The sequence below is a fragment of the Pseudoliparis swirei genome, chromosome 13 (genome assembly GCF_029220125.1).
Source record: "Pseudoliparis swirei isolate HS2019 ecotype Mariana Trench chromosome 13, NWPU_hadal_v1, whole genome shotgun sequence".
Lineage (NCBI taxonomy): Eukaryota > Metazoa > Chordata > Actinopteri > Perciformes > Liparidae > Pseudoliparis > Pseudoliparis swirei.
Window position 1 is genome coordinate 11,359,630 of NC_079400.1, and position 18,625 is coordinate 11,378,254.

At 49.4% G+C, this 18,625-nt stretch overlaps 1 protein-coding gene across 1 annotated transcript in view; it reads left to right on the top strand.

Annotated features, from left to right (window-relative positions):
• The window catches only part of cacna1g (calcium channel, voltage-dependent, T type, alpha 1G subunit), a 146,942-nt gene that overhangs the window by 30,073 nt on the left and 98,244 nt on the right, over nt 1–18,625 (top strand). Inside the window, exons 4-8 of the mRNA XM_056429253.1 lie at nt 6,880–7,036; nt 8,946–9,240; nt 9,609–9,701; nt 9,789–10,677; nt 11,293–11,681. Coding sequence (XP_056285228.1) covers nt 6,880–7,036; nt 8,946–9,240; nt 9,609–9,701; nt 9,789–10,677; nt 11,293–11,681 — 1,823 coding nt within the window. The remainder of the gene's footprint in view (nt 1–6,879; nt 7,037–8,945; nt 9,241–9,608; nt 9,702–9,788; nt 10,678–11,292; nt 11,682–18,625) is intronic.

Sequence of the window (18,625 nt, forward strand, 5' to 3'; positions counted from 1 at the left end):
GAGGAGACACAGAGGAGACACGGAACACAGGAGAAACAGAACCGGGTGTTACAATAATAATATATCTCCTCTTGAGACGAGTCAGGCCTGGTATCAGGAGACGTTGGCTGTATAAGTCATCCTGATGCGACGTGGTGCAGCTGGATGCCTACGCGTATGAATGTCAGACACGAGCCGATCCACTCAGCCGGTCAGCGGTTCATGCAATTGTCCAACTCACCGAATCTTACTGAAGAACTGCAGTTCTTACCGACGCTCTCTCACACACACTTTATCTCCCGAACTCCCCGCCCCCCCCCCCCCCTCCCGCCGGCGCCCCAGAATGGTTCCGTATCCCACTCCACTTCCCTTCCATCGGTCTCCATTAGAGTTTCATCATCGCAGATTGAATTTCCAGCGCACGCATTAAACATTTATTGTTTAAATGAATCGCAAGCATTTTCGTACTCGTCCAGCAGTCCTTCCACCCCCCCCCCCCCGACCCTCCTGCAGCGCTTCCTTTCAAACACAGACCCAAATTGCATCTTTAGCTCTTTAAATTGTGCTCGAAAGGAGATTGCAAGGCAAAGTGATCCCCCCGCCCCCTCATCCCTCTACCAATGACACTCCAAAAACCTCTCCTGCAATCTCACCCTCGCGTCAATCAAAGTCGCCGTAGGGGTGCCGGTGCCGCTCATCAGACGAAGCCCAATTTGAACATTATTATCACGAGGCGCTCGAGTCTTTGGATGTGGTCCGTTCATTTCCCGCCAACGTCGGACTGGATTCGTGACACCGGCTGACGTGTTTGCCTGTTCCATTACTGAGCTGTTGTCGGGCCGGTGCTGTGGCAAACAAGGCGGAGAGAGAGAGAGAAAAGAAGAAGAAAAAAAAGCAAAACGGTTTGCCCTTTTAAGAGTTCGCCGAGCGCGAGGAATTTGACACGCCTAATTGGCGCGACGGCGTTACAAAAGAGGCACCGAATAACGGAGATGTTGCAACGTAAAATGTGACAAGAGCCCGCGGAGTCACACTTGTATGTCGGCGCGGCGGGAAGGAGACCTACTTTTAAAGAGCACACACACACACACACACACACAGGGGAATAAATCCCGTCTGGGCTCGTAAATTCCCACATCGTTCGTCTCCGCTCGTAAAGGAAGGGGTTCAAATCTCTCCACATCTTTCGTGGAAGCACACCCGTCACGCTCGTTGTGTGAGCGCCGCTGAGAAGCCGTCGCTTCACCGTCGGCGTGGAAATTCTCAACGATACAATTTGCGAAAAAACGGGCAATTACCGCGACGCAACCGAGCGTTGGATCCACGAGACAACAACAGACGCCGCGATGCAAAACGAGATTCTATTACACGGGCCAGAGCGCACAAAACACGGCCGCCGCCTTCAGCACGGACAGATTCAGAGCCCGGAGAGGATCATCCTGCGGCGAGGGAGCTGTTAAACATCAGAACACGCCCCGAACGGAGACGGCGATGGTGAGGACGAGAGGAGTGCGTTGTCATCGCTAGGGATGGGCATCGTTTGGGTTTTTTCCGATACCGGTGCTAAACCGGTACTTTTAAAACCTAAACGGTGCCAGAACCGAAACTGAAAAAAAGAAGCACAAAACGACGATTGACAATGACGACATTAAAAACCTCTTCGGCCATATTCCCTGTGAAAGCCGTTCTCATGGAGCACTGACAAACAACGGATATCAGACTGTCGCGCTCGTAGCTACATTAAACATGGTTATAATGGCTAATTCATTATTTGTTGGCCTACTTTTATGAAAGCAAGACTTGCAATCAACGTTACGGGACTAATCTGAGTTCAGGCTGCTCTTGTCATCATCGGTCTCCAGTCCTGAACCCCGACTGTATCTCGAGTCTTCATGACCCAACGTGACGGAACCCAACTGCCAAAGTTTGAGATCTGAACCCGAGCTGAGAGACAACGTCGTATTATTTAATAACGCTGCTCTTTTCCAGAAAGATGCAACCCATTGGCTTCAACGTCTCCCAGCGGACATTGAGAAATCCCTGAAAGGATTACATTTAGGAAACGGCCCTGAACCCGATACCACCAGGCTGGTACAAGTAGCAGAACTCTACCTGCCAGTCCTCCAACTTTTAAGCCCTTTACAAGCATAAAATGAGTCGATGGCGACCATTTGAAGACGGAGACAACACAGCGAGGAGGGCCTGATGAGTGTTCATCAAACTTCCGATGCCCTCGCTAAGCCACGTGTGAGCGAGGCAGCGTTGATTGATGACCCGGAGGCAGCAGTCAATATGTGATTATCGCAGGACATAAACCCTCACACACACACACACACACACACACACACAGACACACACAATTAATTAAAGAGCTGGCAAGAGCCTCCGAGCTTCTGTATTTACGAAGGTGCCCTTCGACCTCTGCTCTTGTATCGCGATGTGAGGTCGAGAGGGGGAGCCCAGAGGAGCCAGGGGACGGGTTTATTTTGTTTGCGAGTGGAGCCGAGGAAATAAGTGACCGATAAGGTTGTAAGGAGTTCAGAGGAGGAAGCGGTCACAGCGTCATCCTGGCTCTTCGCTGTCAATCTGCTCGCTGACGAAGACGAGGGGGCCTCGTTAGTCGGAGAGAGCCCTCGGCAGGCTCGAGGACGGACGCCCGCTTCGCTTGTGTTTTCAGTCCGACTTCATTTTCAGCACACGGCTTTTTTTTTTGGAGTAGCTTCAGATTCTTAAAGCTCGCAAGTCGAGTTCTTTGATCACGCGGAGTCGTTATTCCCAGATCGCCTGTCAGGTACGCAGCCGTCTCCCCGGCACAGCTGTGCGGTGTCGAGGAGATGAAGCTGACGTACGCGCTGCTTTTTAAGCGTCTCCATGCGCAACGGTGCAAAACACAAACGATCATTTACTGTGGAGCGAGTGATTGAGTGCAAGAGGGATGTTGCGTGAACACAAACGAGGGCTCCTTTGAGGAAATCACACATTGAACCAATTCTTCGTCTTTCCGAATACAAACCAGAAGGTCGATATTCATGGTACTCGCACGTCTTCACACAGCATCGACCTCTTGTCCCCGGACTTTCTTCTCTAAGTAACTCCACTGTGTAGATATTTTAAACCAAAGGCACAATCTTTGAGTATTTTTGTCCCCCGACCACCTTGGGGGCACTGCGCGGTCAGAGGGGTCGGCATTAAAAACGACATTTGGGCCGACAAAGAGAGTTACTTGGACTTAAGTTGGGGGACCGAAGTAGAACCAAGAACACAGAAGATAACGTAAAGATACTATCGCAACCAACGTGTGTCAGGGTCCGTCTTTTATTTTAATGATATATATTTTACAGTGTTTTACTGTGAAAATCAGTGGACAATGTAACAATATGTTAGTTATGTCACACGTGGTTGGAAGTAAAGTTGGGAATTGTGTGTCTGTAATGTAGGAAATGGGTTTCTGTATCTCTCAGTCCTACATCATCCGTCCTGAGTCCGAGTTCCTCTGTCCTGAGTCCTCCATCCTCCATCCTCCGTCCTGAGTCCTCAATCCTCCGTCCTGAGTCCTCCATCCTCCGTCCTCTGTCCCCTTCCTGCATCCTCGGTCCCCCGCCCTGTGTCCACCTCCTGTGTCCTCTGTCCTCCGTCCTGAGTCCTACATCCCCCGTCATGTGTCCTCCATCCTCCATCCTGCGTCTTACGTCCGCGAATGTGACGCTGCTTTCACGACGACACCCGACTTCTTCTCGAAACAAAGAATTGTTTTCCGGAAGCTTCTCAGCGCGTTACAGAGTATCGACAGCAGCCCGGGACGGACAAACCAAACACTGGTTCTACCACCTTGACGTGACCTCACCTCACTGCTCCATCAAGTGGAATACATCGTCACTGACCGTCAACACAAATCAAGTAAAACAGAAACCGTTTCCGACTCAGACTCAGAACTGTCAGATTCGACTTCCTGTGCGTGACAACCGAGAGAATATGCCGGTGGTGAGAGCGGCGTTGTCCTCCGTGGCTCCAGCTTTGAGTATTTTAAGAACCCTCGGCGGGCGGACGCACTGTGACTCCTCTCCGGGTTAGCACGCGGCCGGTTAGCACGCGGCCGGTTAGCGCGCCGTGGACGCTAATCCCGGCTGTGCTGTCGCTGGCTAAGCAGCATCCTAACAGCTCAGCACATTACGCTATGAGGGCCATCACTGGAAGGAGCTGCCGCCAAATGTGTGCTCTGTGTGTTTGTGTGTGTGTGTGCTCTGTGTGTGTTGTGGACGGCACCTGAATGCATCTCTTTCCCCGTGCGTTTTGGGGACAATCAGGTTGAACTAATGTCTCAAAAAGAGCGAGAGGCAACAAATGGCCTCCGGATTAGTTGTTCCCGTAGCGTCTTCCTGCACGTGGTTGTTGCTCTTCTTAAATTCCCCTCGCAGACGTAACGTAGCATTGAATAGTTTCTCTCTCCGTCGCGGCGGGGTTGTGAGATGTGTTGTGTTCATGGACCCTCATCTCACGCTCTGGTGTACGCCGTGCGTTACGCTGGTAATGGAGCATCCTGCGTATAGTGTGGCTGCTGCCATGAATTTAAACAACTTGAAAGCCGTGCGTCTTTCATGAGTTTCCCCGCGGCCGCTCCCCGCTGTCGCTCACTCCTTTGCTCCTCGCCTCCCGGCTGTCGGTTTTGTTCCCCGCGTCTCGCTGAATCTGCGAAATTCCTCCCCGTCTCTCCACCCTCCGTCTGTCAACACCAACCGTCTCCGTCTCGGTGTGTACCTGCGAGGAATCAGAATCTACAAACACACACACACAAAGTTCCTCCTGCAGTCTGGTGTGCCGCTCCCAGACGGCACAGTTCAGTTGAAAAAGTGTTGGAACGCGGACGGGATTCTCTCCGTCTCGGTTCGTCTCTCTCTCTCTCGCGCTTTTCTCCGGTGTCCTTCCCTCGACCTCGGCGGCTGTCAGCCAGGCGGAGGAGCGAGAAGGAATCGATCAGAAGCAATGATCCTCGTCATGGAGGCCTGAGTCGCAGGCTTACTGCTGGGAGGGTAGCCTGGAGAGAGAGAGAGAGGACAAAGACAGAGAGATAGCACAGTTGCAACAATATGGATGGATGGCTAGAAAGATATATAGATGAATAGATGGATGGATGGATAGAAAAACATCAGTGCAGGAAAATAATAGCAAAATCGGAGTGGCAACAGCAGAGGGACACAGACAGATTTAGCAGAGGGAGTGCGTGGGCGGCAGGAAGTGTGTGTGTGTGTGTGTGTGTGTGTGTGTGTTGTCAGAAACTTGAGGGAACACTGTCCAGAGTAGTGTCTGAAACGGGAGGAGAGACACGTCTCTGGAACCTCCTTCGGACTCTGACTGCTTTTCAAACCTTTCATTCATCCCAAAAAGAAAAGGATGCTGCTGAGTCCCCGTTCTGTTTTCTACAATAGCCTGCTTCATGTTTACGCAGTCACACACACACACACACACACACACACACACAGGCACACCTACAGCTGACGCAATGCAACAAATGCTTCTGGTGATGCAGCATGAGCACGGTGTGATCCTGGAAGGAGCATCGTCATGTTACGTGAAATGGACATGTGGGGGGGGGGGGGGGCTGTGTGAAATCCAATAAATCATGTCACTTGAGTCTGGTGGGAGGAAAAGAAAATAAACAAGCACATTAAGTACCCTGTAGGCCGATCCTCTTGTACGCTAGAGTAGCCGCTGCTATGACATGGTGGCCGGTTGGTGGAATTGTGGGTAATATATAGCCACCAACTTTACACAAAACTACAACCTTCGCGGCATGGCACCGCACTATGAATGGGCGTGTGGGACGTGTGGTGTATGACTGGCCTCTGTTTATGGGGTCGGATCAGTCTCAATAATTGCAAGAGACTCACAAAGGCAAAGAATGACGCTCATGTGATTGGTTGAAAACGAGGCGCGACGTCTGATTGGCTACAGATAGGTCCATGTTGAAAAAAGGAGTCTAAAAAAAAAACACCACACAAATGTGTAGCGATCCTCAAACAAATAAATGGTAATTTATTTATGTGTGCATCGAATTGTATTTCAGATTCAGATTCAGATTTCAGAGTAAAGGCTCTGGGGCAACGCAATGTAGTTCTACATCTGACCAGAGAGTGCAAAGAAGCAGTATACCATAAATAAAAAATGCAGTGCAGATATGGTCAAAAGTGGAAATGTACAAATATATATAAACAGCAAACCAAAAGCCAAAGGTGCAAGTGACTATATTTAGACATTTGAGGTGCAGTGTGATTGGGGGGAGGGTGTGGAGAGAGGTTGGCTATGATGGAAGGGGGGGGGGGGGGCTGTCATCGCGGTGCAGAGTCGAGGCTGTTTTTTTATTATTATTTGTGAATCATCTGTATGCATTGACAATGATTGAGGCTGATCTGACCCCATATGTGTTCCTCAGCGCCACAGGTCCGTGGAGGAGCGGTGGTTCACCACTCAGCATCCCTTTGGTAGCAGTTTGATTATTACGGCCTCGAGACAAATGAACACAGTGAATCACTTCAGTTGGTTTACGCGCCGCCCGCAGCTCTTCATCTCACGCCAACGACAGCGCGTTGACAGTCCTTCACTGCGCTGCTCAACGGCGATGAAACACGGGGAGGCGGAAATCATATTTACTAGAATGCGACGTGTAAAGAGGGTCGAAATTACAGCATGTGTTATTATTATTTCACTGTTTAACTGTAGAGGGGAAAAAACCTCAAAGGGTTCCAGCATCCACGGGCCGGGGGGTCAAGACCCTGAGTGCTCCACTTGTGTGAGCGGCTATGAATTGAGATTCTCACGTCGACCGCTCTATCAAATCAAATACCCGGTACTCGTGCAAGTTTTGACCACGCCCCCTTGTCTCCCCCTCTCCCTCCCCCCTCTCAGGTATGCGCATCCTGGTGAACCTGCTGCTGGACACGCTACCCATGCTCGGCAATGTGCTGCTGCTCTGCTTCTTCGTCTTCTTCATCTTCGGCATCGTGGGCGTCCAGCTGTGGGCCGGCCTGCTCCGCAACCGCTGCTTCCTCGGCAACTTCTCCTTGTGAGCCCCCCCCCCAAAATATTGCTCTGCATTGTTACCGTATGTTTATTTGACAGATGAGGCTGCGAGCGGACCAGGGTACCACTGGGTACCACTGGGTACCAGTGTGGAGTAAGCCATGACCCCGGTACACTAAACTAGGTCATAGGGTGTCATCATAAAGATGAATGGGAGAGCCACGAGCCCACCCTGGAATAATGAGAACGATCATGGTGTGTGGAACATGATTTATTCATGTTCCCGGCGTCATCTCGCCTTCATTTCTCTCGGTGGGATTTATGACACCTCGCAGCTGTCAGTGAAGCCGATGCATAATGGCGTCGGTGAGCCGGCAACTTCTTTTCATCATCAGGATTTTCTTCATCACGAAAAGACTGAATGTCGGCATCAGATAAAGAAAGGCGTAAAGAAGTCCGACAAAAACGTCCACGCGTGCTTTTGAAAGTTATCTTTTTATTTGTGGTCCTGAGGTGAGACTGGTCTGGTTCTGAAGAGGGACTGGTCTGGTCCTGAAGAGGGACTGGTCTGGTCCTGGAGAGGGAATGGTCTGGTCCTGAAGTGGGAATGGTCTGGTCCTGAAGTGGGACTGGTCTGGTCCTGAGGTGAGACTGGTCTGGTCCTGAAGCGGGAATGGTCTGGTCCTGAGGTGGGACTGATCTGGTCCTGAAGTGGGACTGGTCTGGTTCTGAAGAGGGACTGGTCTGGTCCTGGAGAGGGAATGGTCTGGTCCTGAAGTGGGAATGGTCTGGTCCTGAAGTGGGACTGGTCTGGTCCTGAGGTGAGACTGGTCTGGTCCTGAAGCGGGAATGGTCTGGTCCTGAGGTGAGACTGGTCTGGTCCTGAAGTGGGATTGGTCTGGTCCTGAAGTGGGAATGGTCTGGTCCTGAGGTGAGACTGGTCTGGTCCTGAAGCGGGAATGGTCTGGTCCTGAGGTGGGACTGGTCTGGTCCTGAAGTGGGACTGGTCTTGTCCTAAAGCGGGAATGGTCTGGTCCTGAAGTGGGAATGGTCTGGTCCTGAAGTGGAAATGGTCTGGTCCTGAGGTGGGTCTGTTCCTCCTTTTCTGTTGGAAGGATCGGTCATCAGTAAAAAAATCAGCTATTGGAGGATTTGCATGGTATTATAATCTGTGTCGACTTTGGGGCTTTAAAGTTGATCCACTTTTAATTCCACTTTGTGAGCGGCAACAACCCAGAAAGCAGAATCGCCGCTTCAGTCAACGGCCTGTTGACCTGGCAGCAGCAGCAGCAGCGGGTTACGGGCGGAACAAAGACGGTTCCCCCGAGGACGAGTCATCGTCCTTTTGTCAATGTTCTGGGTGAAAAACCTCAGGTTTAATCCTCGTGGCAGGATGAATCGTGGTTCACAGTCAGTAACTCCTCATCTCTCTCCAGTACGTCTCTGTTACTCTCCGACACAAGGGTTTCTTTTTACACTTCATCGAAGTAGTTAGTACTTCTTAAAGCAAGATTATACAACTTTTGAATGAAGAAAAAACAATATTCTTCCATTTATTAATCAAAATGTAGAAGCAGTATTAGGCCCCTCATTTGGGCTCTTCTAGTACTTGTATAGTTATTATATTAGATGTGATAAAGGTGAAAGGGACAACAAGGATCATTTCTGGTCATTAACCTTTTAAGCACCAAGCTAACAAACCATATATTTTCACTTCTATGTTACTCATGATGTTCAATATATCCAAATACAGCATTTTACAACTTAAACAAATAAATAATAATAATAATTTGAAAGATTTTTTTATTATGGATGCTAGCAATACTCAAAAGTAGTAGCTACTTCCAACTGTACGCACGTCTCCCCAATGCATTCGTCTGCTCACGAGAGCCGGTGTAGGCTAACTCCTGCATGCAATGTCCTCTCTTTTTCCAACCCCTCCCCCTCCGAAGCCCCATCTCCGTGAAGCTGGAGAAATACTACCACACCAAGAACGAGGACGAGAACCCCTTCATCTGCTCCGAGCCCGGAGGCAACGGCATGAGGGACTGCGGCTCGGTGCCCAAGGTGTACGAGGAAGGAGGCCTGCAGTGCACGCTGAGCTCGGAGTTCTACAACAGCACCGACAACACCACCTGCGTCAACTGGAACCAGTACTACAACAACTGCACCGCCGGGCTGGTCAACCCCTTCAAGGGGGCCATCAACTTCGACAACATCTGCTACGCGTGGATCGCCATCTTTCAGGTAAAAACGTTTGCCAGAAAGACTTCGCCGCCGAAAGGGCCCGCACTGCAGCGTCCAAGCAAGGGATGGAAGATGGAGACCAAGAGGTGTGATTGAGGCGGGTGTATCGAAGAAATAACAGGCTTATTAGCAGGCCGCCACTTTTATCTCCACATCGTCTTCTTTCGGGGAGTCCATTCATCCCTGTCTAGCTGAGGGGGGGAATGATGGAGTCCCCCCCAAAACACCAGAGACATGTTGGGGATTAGTCTTCTGCTGAGTCTAGGGATCCTCCGGATTATGTGATTTATGTGCTTTTTTTGTCCCCGTATTTAGTGTTAATCCTTGTTTGAGTTGTCGGACCCTTGCTTTATGTCCTTCCTCCTCAGGTGATCACCCTGGAGGGCTGGGTGGAAATCATGTATTATGTGATGGATGCCCACTCCTTCTACAACTTCATCTACTTCATCCTACTCATCATTGTAAGTGCCACTGTGTGTGTCCAATGACCAAGTGGGTCAGCTGTGTGCGAGTGTGTGAATAACAATGCCCCCCCCCCCCCTCCTCAGATTGGCTCCTTCTTCATGATCAACCTGTGCCTGGTGGTCATCGCCACGCAGTTCTCGGAGACCAAGCAGAGGGAGAGTCAGCTGATGAAGGAGCAGCGGGTCCGCTTCATGTCCAACGCCAGCACCCTGGCCTCGCTCTCCGAGCCGGGCTCCTGCTACGACGAGATGCTCAAGTACCTGGTGCACGTGGTCAACAAGGGCGCCAGGCGAGCGGCCCGTCTCTGCAGGCTGCTGGCCCGACGCGCCGGCTTCAATATCGCCGCCTCGCCGCCGCCCACGGAGCCCCAACGCAGCCTGAGGAGGAGGAGGAAGACCTCCAGGCAGGGGTCCGTGTCGGTCCATCAGATGACGCGCCACCACCAGCAGCACCACCACCACCACCACTACCACCTGGGTAACGGCAGCGTGAGGGGCGCAGGGGGCGGACGGTGTCCGGAGGGTCAGGAGTTCGAGGCCGGCGCACATAGCAACAACGGAGGGGCCGCCGTGGCGCCCGCCGGCGCCGGGCATCTCGCTTTAGCCGCGCCGCCATCGCTGACGCCGGCCCGCTCCGACGCAAACCTGCCGGTTCTGTCCCGACTTCCCGAGGGAGCCGCCGATGCGTCCTCAGCTCGCGGTGCATTCCACACAGGAAGTCTCCGCCCCTCACCCACAAACATGGGTCCGACGCCGGGCCCCTCCTCCTTTTCCCCGCCTCCCGTGTCTCGGGCCATGAAGAGGAACTCTGTGCCGTTCGCGGCTCCGGGGCCGAAGAACTACCCGAGTCTGCAGACCCGACGAGGGAGCGCCGCCGCCGGCACTCTGACGTCCGTCAGCTGCAACCTCAACATCCCACCCGCGGCCGCGGAGAGACGGCCGTCGAGCCCGGCGGACACGCCCACTCCCATAGGTAGACGAAACCACTGCGGAAATTCATCGGGTTTTCAAAATCATTGCATTGAAAGTCCAATTTAAAAACTCTGAAGGTTTATAGATTAACTCTCATATTCTGATTAACAAAATCTTAAAAATTGGACATCAAAATGAGGTTTAGAATGTCCCATCAGGAGAATCTCCTTCAGTCAGAATCTGTGCAAGGGAAATCGTCCAATAGGAGAAGGGTATTGCTTTATTGTGATTAAGCCTTAAAATTTAAAACACTGTCAAGAGTTGTTGTTTTTTCTTCTTCACCTCTTTAGGTGAGCGACAGAAATACTGTAGTGCTAATTAGAGTTACTGAATGTTCACCCGTCATGTCGAAGCTGGCCAAGTTATCATAAGGCAGTTGGCTCAGCAGGCCAGGTCTGGTCAGGGTGTACAGACGGTGGAGGAGCTGGCGTCCAGCCCACAGACACAAGGCATTACTCAGAGCACACACACACACACACACACACACACACACACACTCCCTCTGATACTGTCCAGAAAGGTTGTTGTTGACGACCGATTAATTCCATCAGTTTTTTTTAAATCCTGTGTTATTTATCACTCTCGTCCGACCTTTATTTCTCTCACCGCGCCGCAGCCCAGCTCTCCTGCCAGCTGTCGGCCCGTGACCTCAGCACCACCAGCAGCGCCATGGACACGGCCGCCATGACCTTGGACCCCGAGAGTTGCCCCTATTGCGCCAAGGCCCTGGCCAACGAGTCGGAGGGCAACGACACCCCCGGGGACTCGGACAGCGACGGCATCTACGAGTTCACCCAGGACCTCCACCGCAAGGACAGGAGAGACAGCCGGCAGCCCGGGAAGCAGCGCTGCAGTCTGGGGAAATCGGCGGCGAAGGTGGTGCACTTCTGGAGGCTCGTGTGCGACACCTTCCGGAAGATCGTGGACAGCAAGTACTTCGGACGAGGGATTATGATCGCCATCCTGATCAACACGCTGAGCATGGGGATCGAGTTCCACGAGCAGGTCAGTGTGTGTCGGGTGGAGTCGCGTGAAGATGCCGGGTGGGGCTACGTTGTGGGAAGCGGGTGACCGATGAGACGGAGTGAAGGACCGTCGGAAAGGTGTGAGTTCAATTTATTGATTGAGTGTGTGTGTGTCACTCTGTGTGATTGCGTAATTCCTTTGAGCCCAGCTGCTAATTCCTGATGTCTACCGAGGACACAGAGAGAGAGAGAGAGAGAGAGAGAGAGAGAGAGAGAGAGAGAGAGAGACGTGATTTAGTGAAGAAAGCCCTCACGAGATGTTTTATTTCTTTCATTTATTTTCATATTCCCAGTTTGTCTTTCTCATGGACCCCATTCACAGCAAATATGAACCCTAAAGCCAAAGTGTCTTAAACTGGCCTTCTTTCTAATATACACTACCGTTCAAAAGTTTGGGATCACTTAGAAATGTCCTTATTTTTCAAAGAAAAGCACAGTTTTTTCAATAAAGATAACATTAAATCAATCAGAAATACCCTCTCTACATTGTTAATGTGGTAAATGACTATTCTAGGTGAAAACGTCTGGTTTCTAATGAAATATCTCCATAGGTGTATAGAGGCCCATTTCCATCAACTATCACTCCAGTGTTCTAATGGTACATTGTGTTTGCTAATCGCCTTAGAAGACTAATGTCTGATTAGAAAACCCTTGTGCAATTATGTTAGCACAGCTGAAAACAGTTATGCTGGTGATATAAGCTATACAACTGGCCTTCCTTTGAGCTTGAAGTTTGAAGAACAAAATTAATACTTCAAATACAAATCATTATTTCTAACCTTGTCAATGTCTTGACTATATTTTCTATACATTTTGCAACTCATTTGATAAATAAAAGTGTGAGTTTTCATGGAAAACACGAAATTGTCTGGGTGATCCCAAACTTTTGAACGGTAGTGTATATATATTTTATATATATATATATATATATATATATACATATTGAAAGACATCCGGCGAACGCATACGTAGAACAGTGGATCTCAGTTAAATAATATAAAAACTTCTATTGGGCGGATCAATATCATACTGATTGTACATCCACATGAAAGTAGATCTCATGTACAGATTTCATAATCGGCACATGAACCGACGCGCTGTGAATTTAGAGGAAAACTTTTTCCTCCCGCAGAATGAAGCAGACTGAAAATAAAAGTCGACACATCGACGTTGTGTCTTCTTTAACTTCTTACCATCCTATGTTTTAAAAGGACGTCCGAGATGAGGACCTCATATTCTACCTCCCGTCCTCTTGTTTCCGGCCTCGCTCCTCTTCAGTCTTCTTCTCTCTCTCTCTTTTGAAGGGCTCTTACTTCCTTACTTTTCTATGCCCTTCTCCCCGCCTTTTTTCCCTTCCTTCCTTCTTCTCCCTTCTCCCTTTTCTCTCTTCTTACTTTGTCTCCTTCCTCTTCTCCCTTATCTCCTATACTTCTTCCACTTTTCGTTTTCCTCGTTCGCTTTATTTTGTCTCTTTCGTCGTTCTCTGGTCTTCTACCTCCCGTCCTCTTGTTTCAGTCTTCTTCTTCTCTCTCTCTTTTGAAGTGCTCTTTCCTAGTTGGGGTAACATGGATCCCTTTCAGTCTCCAGACAGGCTGCTGAAAACTTCCCTGAGACGCTTCATTGATTGCCAGCTTCTCATCGACATCCAAAGACACGAGCATCACTAAGCCTCTGTTTGTCTCTGTAACTCCGTCCACATGGAGGAGAGGCTGGCTCTCAATCCCCCACACACCCTTTAGCCAAGTTTTCTGATGGAGCTTTTGTTCTTGAGTTTGTACCCCGATGGCGAGACTGACTTAGTCGGTTCAGAGCCACACGTTTAACATCGGGGTGGTGGTGGGGGGGCAGTTCAAAAGCAAAGAATGGATAACCTCGGTCAAGTGTTGGAGGCGATCCATCCAAAGTGCTACACTGGTACACTTTAAAAGGCAATCATCTGTTGGCACTGACCCACCATGGGGGGTCTGCTAAGTATCCAACGCTGCCTTTGAGCCAAGAACACAGAGAGCAGAACAATGGCCGAGAGAGGAAAGTCAAAAAGGGAAATTCACAGACCGCAAGCTACAGGCATGGAGGAGGTGCGGAGCCCAGAATTAGTAACGGAACAGAAAGAGAGAGAGCAGCGCTAATGGACTGGGGCGTTGAGTGTGTGTATGTGACTCGGGGGGTTTCATCACAACACACACCATCTTTTCATCCGATATGCACAACAACAAAAAAGAAAAGACTTATCCGCTTCTGCCTGGAGACCTGAGTGTTTCTAATTCTTTGCAAAGCCTGCCACACACATCTGGTTTTACAAATAGGGGAGAGGAGGAGCAGAGTCGTATTTTATAGAGATATTATATTACATTAACTGCGTGGTTTGCAAAATTGCAACCGGCGCCCGTGTCCACGCCAGCAGCAGAACGGCAACATCAGCACGCCGTTGTGCTCTCCTTGCACATCTTCAACGTCTCATCATTATCAAGAGAAAACTATTTTACTGTCGAACTCTGGTCGGAGCTGCAGCTGCTCTGAAAATACCCGTTAGCGAGCGCGCCGTGTCACGGCGTCCTGGAGGTCGTCCTGCCCTTTTTTTGCCCCGAGGCAAGTCGGATGAATCACAGACGGCGTAACTCTGAAACCGCACACTTTTAAGAAATTGTGATTCAGCTGCGTTAAGTCGTCTGACGGCGGCTTTTCGATCAAGTTGACCCCCCCACGCCTGGCATTAATTATCATTCAGCTGCAAATTGCATTGTGGGGATCTGACTGGGCCTTAAAGAGAATCTGACCAGATTAAAGCTCCAGCCCGGTGGGTAATTGATGGGGGGAGGAAAGAGGGCGACAGACACACTTCCACACTTTTTTTTTGCAGGCCAATCAATGTCTCGTCTGGCGAAGGATTCCACGGGATGGACTTATTAATCATGAATGATGCTGATTATCGGTGAAGAGGATCACGTCACATCATATTTCATTAAGCTGACGTTCAGGTTACATTCATCCAGCGTAGACGCAGCTACATGGAGAAACTCAGGGTTGAGGGTCTTGCTTAAGGACACATCGACTAGGGCGGGGATTGAACCATCAACCCCCTGATTGGAAGACGGACCAGCTAACGACCTTCAGTCGGACAGGTCGTCAATCTGTGATGGTCAGCTGGGTTCGTGGATTCATTCATTTTAGAACATTTTTCATTTTAGAACATTATTCATAAAACAATTCTGATTGAAATGTACTTACATGGAAGATGTATGTGGAAGTGTGTCTGTATGTGTGTGTATATATATATATATGTATGTGTGTATACGTATATATAATATATATATATATAGTTTTTTATTTTATTTTATTTGTTATTTTTCTTTATTTTAAATACATTTTCTGATTTATTTGATATTAATTTAGGATAGGAATATATAAGCATTTTTTGCTTCTACCTATACATTTTCAGTCTTTCTGTTTTCTATATTATATAGAATAATATTGTATTGTATATGATTTGATTGACTGAATAAAATACACAAATACAAAAAAAGAGAATAAATATAAGACGTACACTGACACCAGGTGGACAGGAATGTGACGTGTGTGTATACACAAACACACACACACACACACATCCTGCAGGTCACATGGGAATAAAATGTTTAAACATACGGATGAATATATAAGTAACACCACCGGGGAGCTGGAGAATTACATAATAAAGAATAGACCCCGTTCCCTTTAATGTTTATTATTATTATCATTATTGATTTATCATCGGTTGTTATACAGAATATTGGCTCTTCATCATGATTGAAGTGCAGCTCTAATACTTCTCCATGGCTCCGCTCCAAAAGTACAGAATGATGACTCTTTATCTCAAGATGAGTCTGGAACACACACACACACACACACAAACGCGGACAGTATGCGGCCATGACCCGTCCCCTGAGATATAAACCGGCCTCTTGAGTACATCAGACATGTTGTTACCCCACAACTCAGGGGCCCCGGAGCCGTCGCTGTCCGTGACACACAGCAGAGCCTCCCTGCCTGCTGCCTATCTCTTACACTCACACACACACACACACACACACACACACACACACACACACACACACACATACACACACACACACACACTCACAAGGAGGGAACCGTGGAGGTCAGCCGGGAGAGGCAAGTGCAGCGGATGTAAAGCGTGTGTGTGTGTGTGTGTGTGTGTGGAGCGGACGGACGGAGGGATAAAGAGATGATTAACTGAAGTGTTGGATAGGGTTGACAGAGTGTGAGGACCCGGAGGTGATGGAGAAGAAGGGCTGACGGGTGGGAGGGCGGAGGAGGAGGAGGAGGAGGAGGAGGAGGAGGAGGAGGAGAGGGGCGTCTGCTTTATCTCCCCGCGCAGTTTAAGAGCGTTACCATTTATGGAGGAGCTGATGTAAGAGTTGAGACAACGACGAGACAAAGCCCGCCATCTGTTTACTGGGGGGTCAACCCGTCTTTCTCCATCTCTCTCTGTCTCTCCCCATCTCTCTCCATCTCTCTCCGTCCCTCTCCATCTCTCCTCGTCTCTCTCTCCGTCTCTCTCCATCTCTCTCCGTCCCTTTCCGTCTCTCCTCGTCTTTCTCTCCATCTATCTCCGTCTCTCTCCGTCTCTTCCCCCGTCTCTCCTCGTCTCTTCCTCCGTCTCTCCCCCTCTCTCTCCATCTCTCTCTATCTCTCCCCATCTCTCTCCGTCTCTCTCCGTCCCTCTCCGTCTCTCCTCGTCTCTCTCTCTGTCTCTCTCCATCTCTCTCCGTCCCTTTCCGTCTCTCCTTGTCTCTCTCTCCGTCTCTCTCCATCTCTCTCCGTCCCTTTCCGTCTCTCCTCGTCTCTCTCTCCGTCTCTTCCTCCGTCTCTCCCCCTCTCTCTCCGTCTCTCTCCGTCTCTCTCCGTCTCTCTCCGTCTCTCTCCGTCTCTCCTCGTCTCTCTCTCCGTCTCTCTCCATCTCTCCTCGTCTCTCTCTCCATCCCTCTCCGTCTCTCCTCGTCTCTCTCTCTGTCTCTCTCCGTCTCTCCTCGTCTTTCTCTCCATCTATCTCCGTCTCTCTCCATCTCTCTCCGTCCCTTTCCGTCTCTCCTCGTCTCTCTCTCCGTCTCTTCCTCCATCTCTCCCTCTCTCTCCGTCTCTCTCCGTCTCTCGCCTCTCTCGTCTCTCTCCATCCTCTCCGCTCTCCTCGCCTCTCCCTCTCTCTCCGCCTCGTCTCTCTCTCTGTCTCTCTCCGTCTCTCCTCGTCTTTCTCTCCATCTATCTCCGTCTCTCTCCTCGTCTCTCTCTCCTTCTCTCTCCGTCTCTCTCCGTCTCTCCCTGTCTCTCTTTACATAAAGAAACTCCTCCTCCTCCGTCTAAGGATGGGTTAAATGCAGAGAACTAAAAGTGTATATATATATATATATTTTTTTTAAAAATTACAATACATCGGTATTGTAATAAATAAAAACCGATGTATTGTAATAAATAAAAAATAAAAAAAATATATATACACTTTTAGTTCTCTGCATTTAACCCATCCTTAGTCATTAAGGAGCAGTGGGCTGCGGTGAGGCGCCCGGGAAGCAACTGGGGGTTCAGTGCCTTGCTCGACTTGCAACTAATGGGGAGAGCGGGGATCGAACCGACAACCATGCGGTTGCAGGACGGCCCTCTTACCCCACCGAGCTACAGCCGCCCCCTTAATGTAAAACAATAGATGGCTAGCATGACGTTAGCATTGTTATATAGACTCTGTTGCAGAGCTGTTGGTTAACTTCATAATTAATTATAGTAAGTAAGTCAAGTTTGTTTATTTTTCACTTATCAAAGACAAAGGGCCAACAAGTGCCATACAGTAGTCAGTAGGTGTGTCGTGTAAACATGTGTGTAGTGTAAACAGGTGTGTAGTGTAAACATGTGTGTAGTGTAAACATGTGTGTCGTGTAAACAGGTGTGTAGTGTAAACATGTGTGTAGTGTAAACAGGTGTGTAGTGTAAACATGTGTGTAGTGTAAACATGTGTGAAGTGTCCATCAGACAAGAAGACACGCTTATCAACTCCAGTGTTTCCCCTACCATTATAACAGGGTGAAATCTCCGCACTCTCACTAGCACCCCCCCCCCCCCGTTAACAACTCCTCTCGGCTCGCGCCCCAGAGCTCCGATGCCGGCGTGCGCCTCGCTCAGCCGTGATGCGCGCACACAGGTGAGCACACCTCAGTGTTAAATTAAGCTTAGGGCACCAACATGGCTAGCGGCACTAGTCCCGCCCCCCTGAAGCTGTAAACCTAGGAGAGACACTCAACTCGATGACTGTTGATCAAAACAGAACGAGGGTTCGGCTGTAGCCTCCTTGAAACATACTATTGAGAACATATTAGCTGACATGCACCTGATGAACAGTTTTTTTTTCTTTCCATCGCGGACTTTTTTTTGCCTTAGGCGCTCGGGATTTGTCATAGGCGCTCGGGAAAACGGCTTAGGCACGCGCCCAAATTTTCTCTATGCAGGAAAAACCCTGCATGTGTGTAGTGTAAACAGGTGTGTAGTGTAAACAGGTGTGTAGTGTAAACATGTGTGTAGTGTAAACAGGTGTGTATTGTAGACATGTGTGTAGCGTAAACAGGTATCTAGTGTAAACAGGTGTGTAGTGTAAACGTGTGTGTAGCGTAAACAGGTATGTAGTGTAAACAGGTGTGTAGTGTAAACAGGTATGTAGTGTAAACAGGTATCTAGTGTAAACAGGTGTGTAGTGTAGACAGGTGTGTAGTGTAAACAGGTATCTAGTGTAAACAGGTGTGTAGTGTAGACAGGTGTGTAGTGTAAACAGGTGTGTAGTGTAAACAGGTGTGTAGTGTAAACAGGTATGTAGTGTAAACAGGTATCTAGTGTAAACAGGTGTGTAGTGTAGACAGGTGTAGTGTAAACAGGTGTGTATTG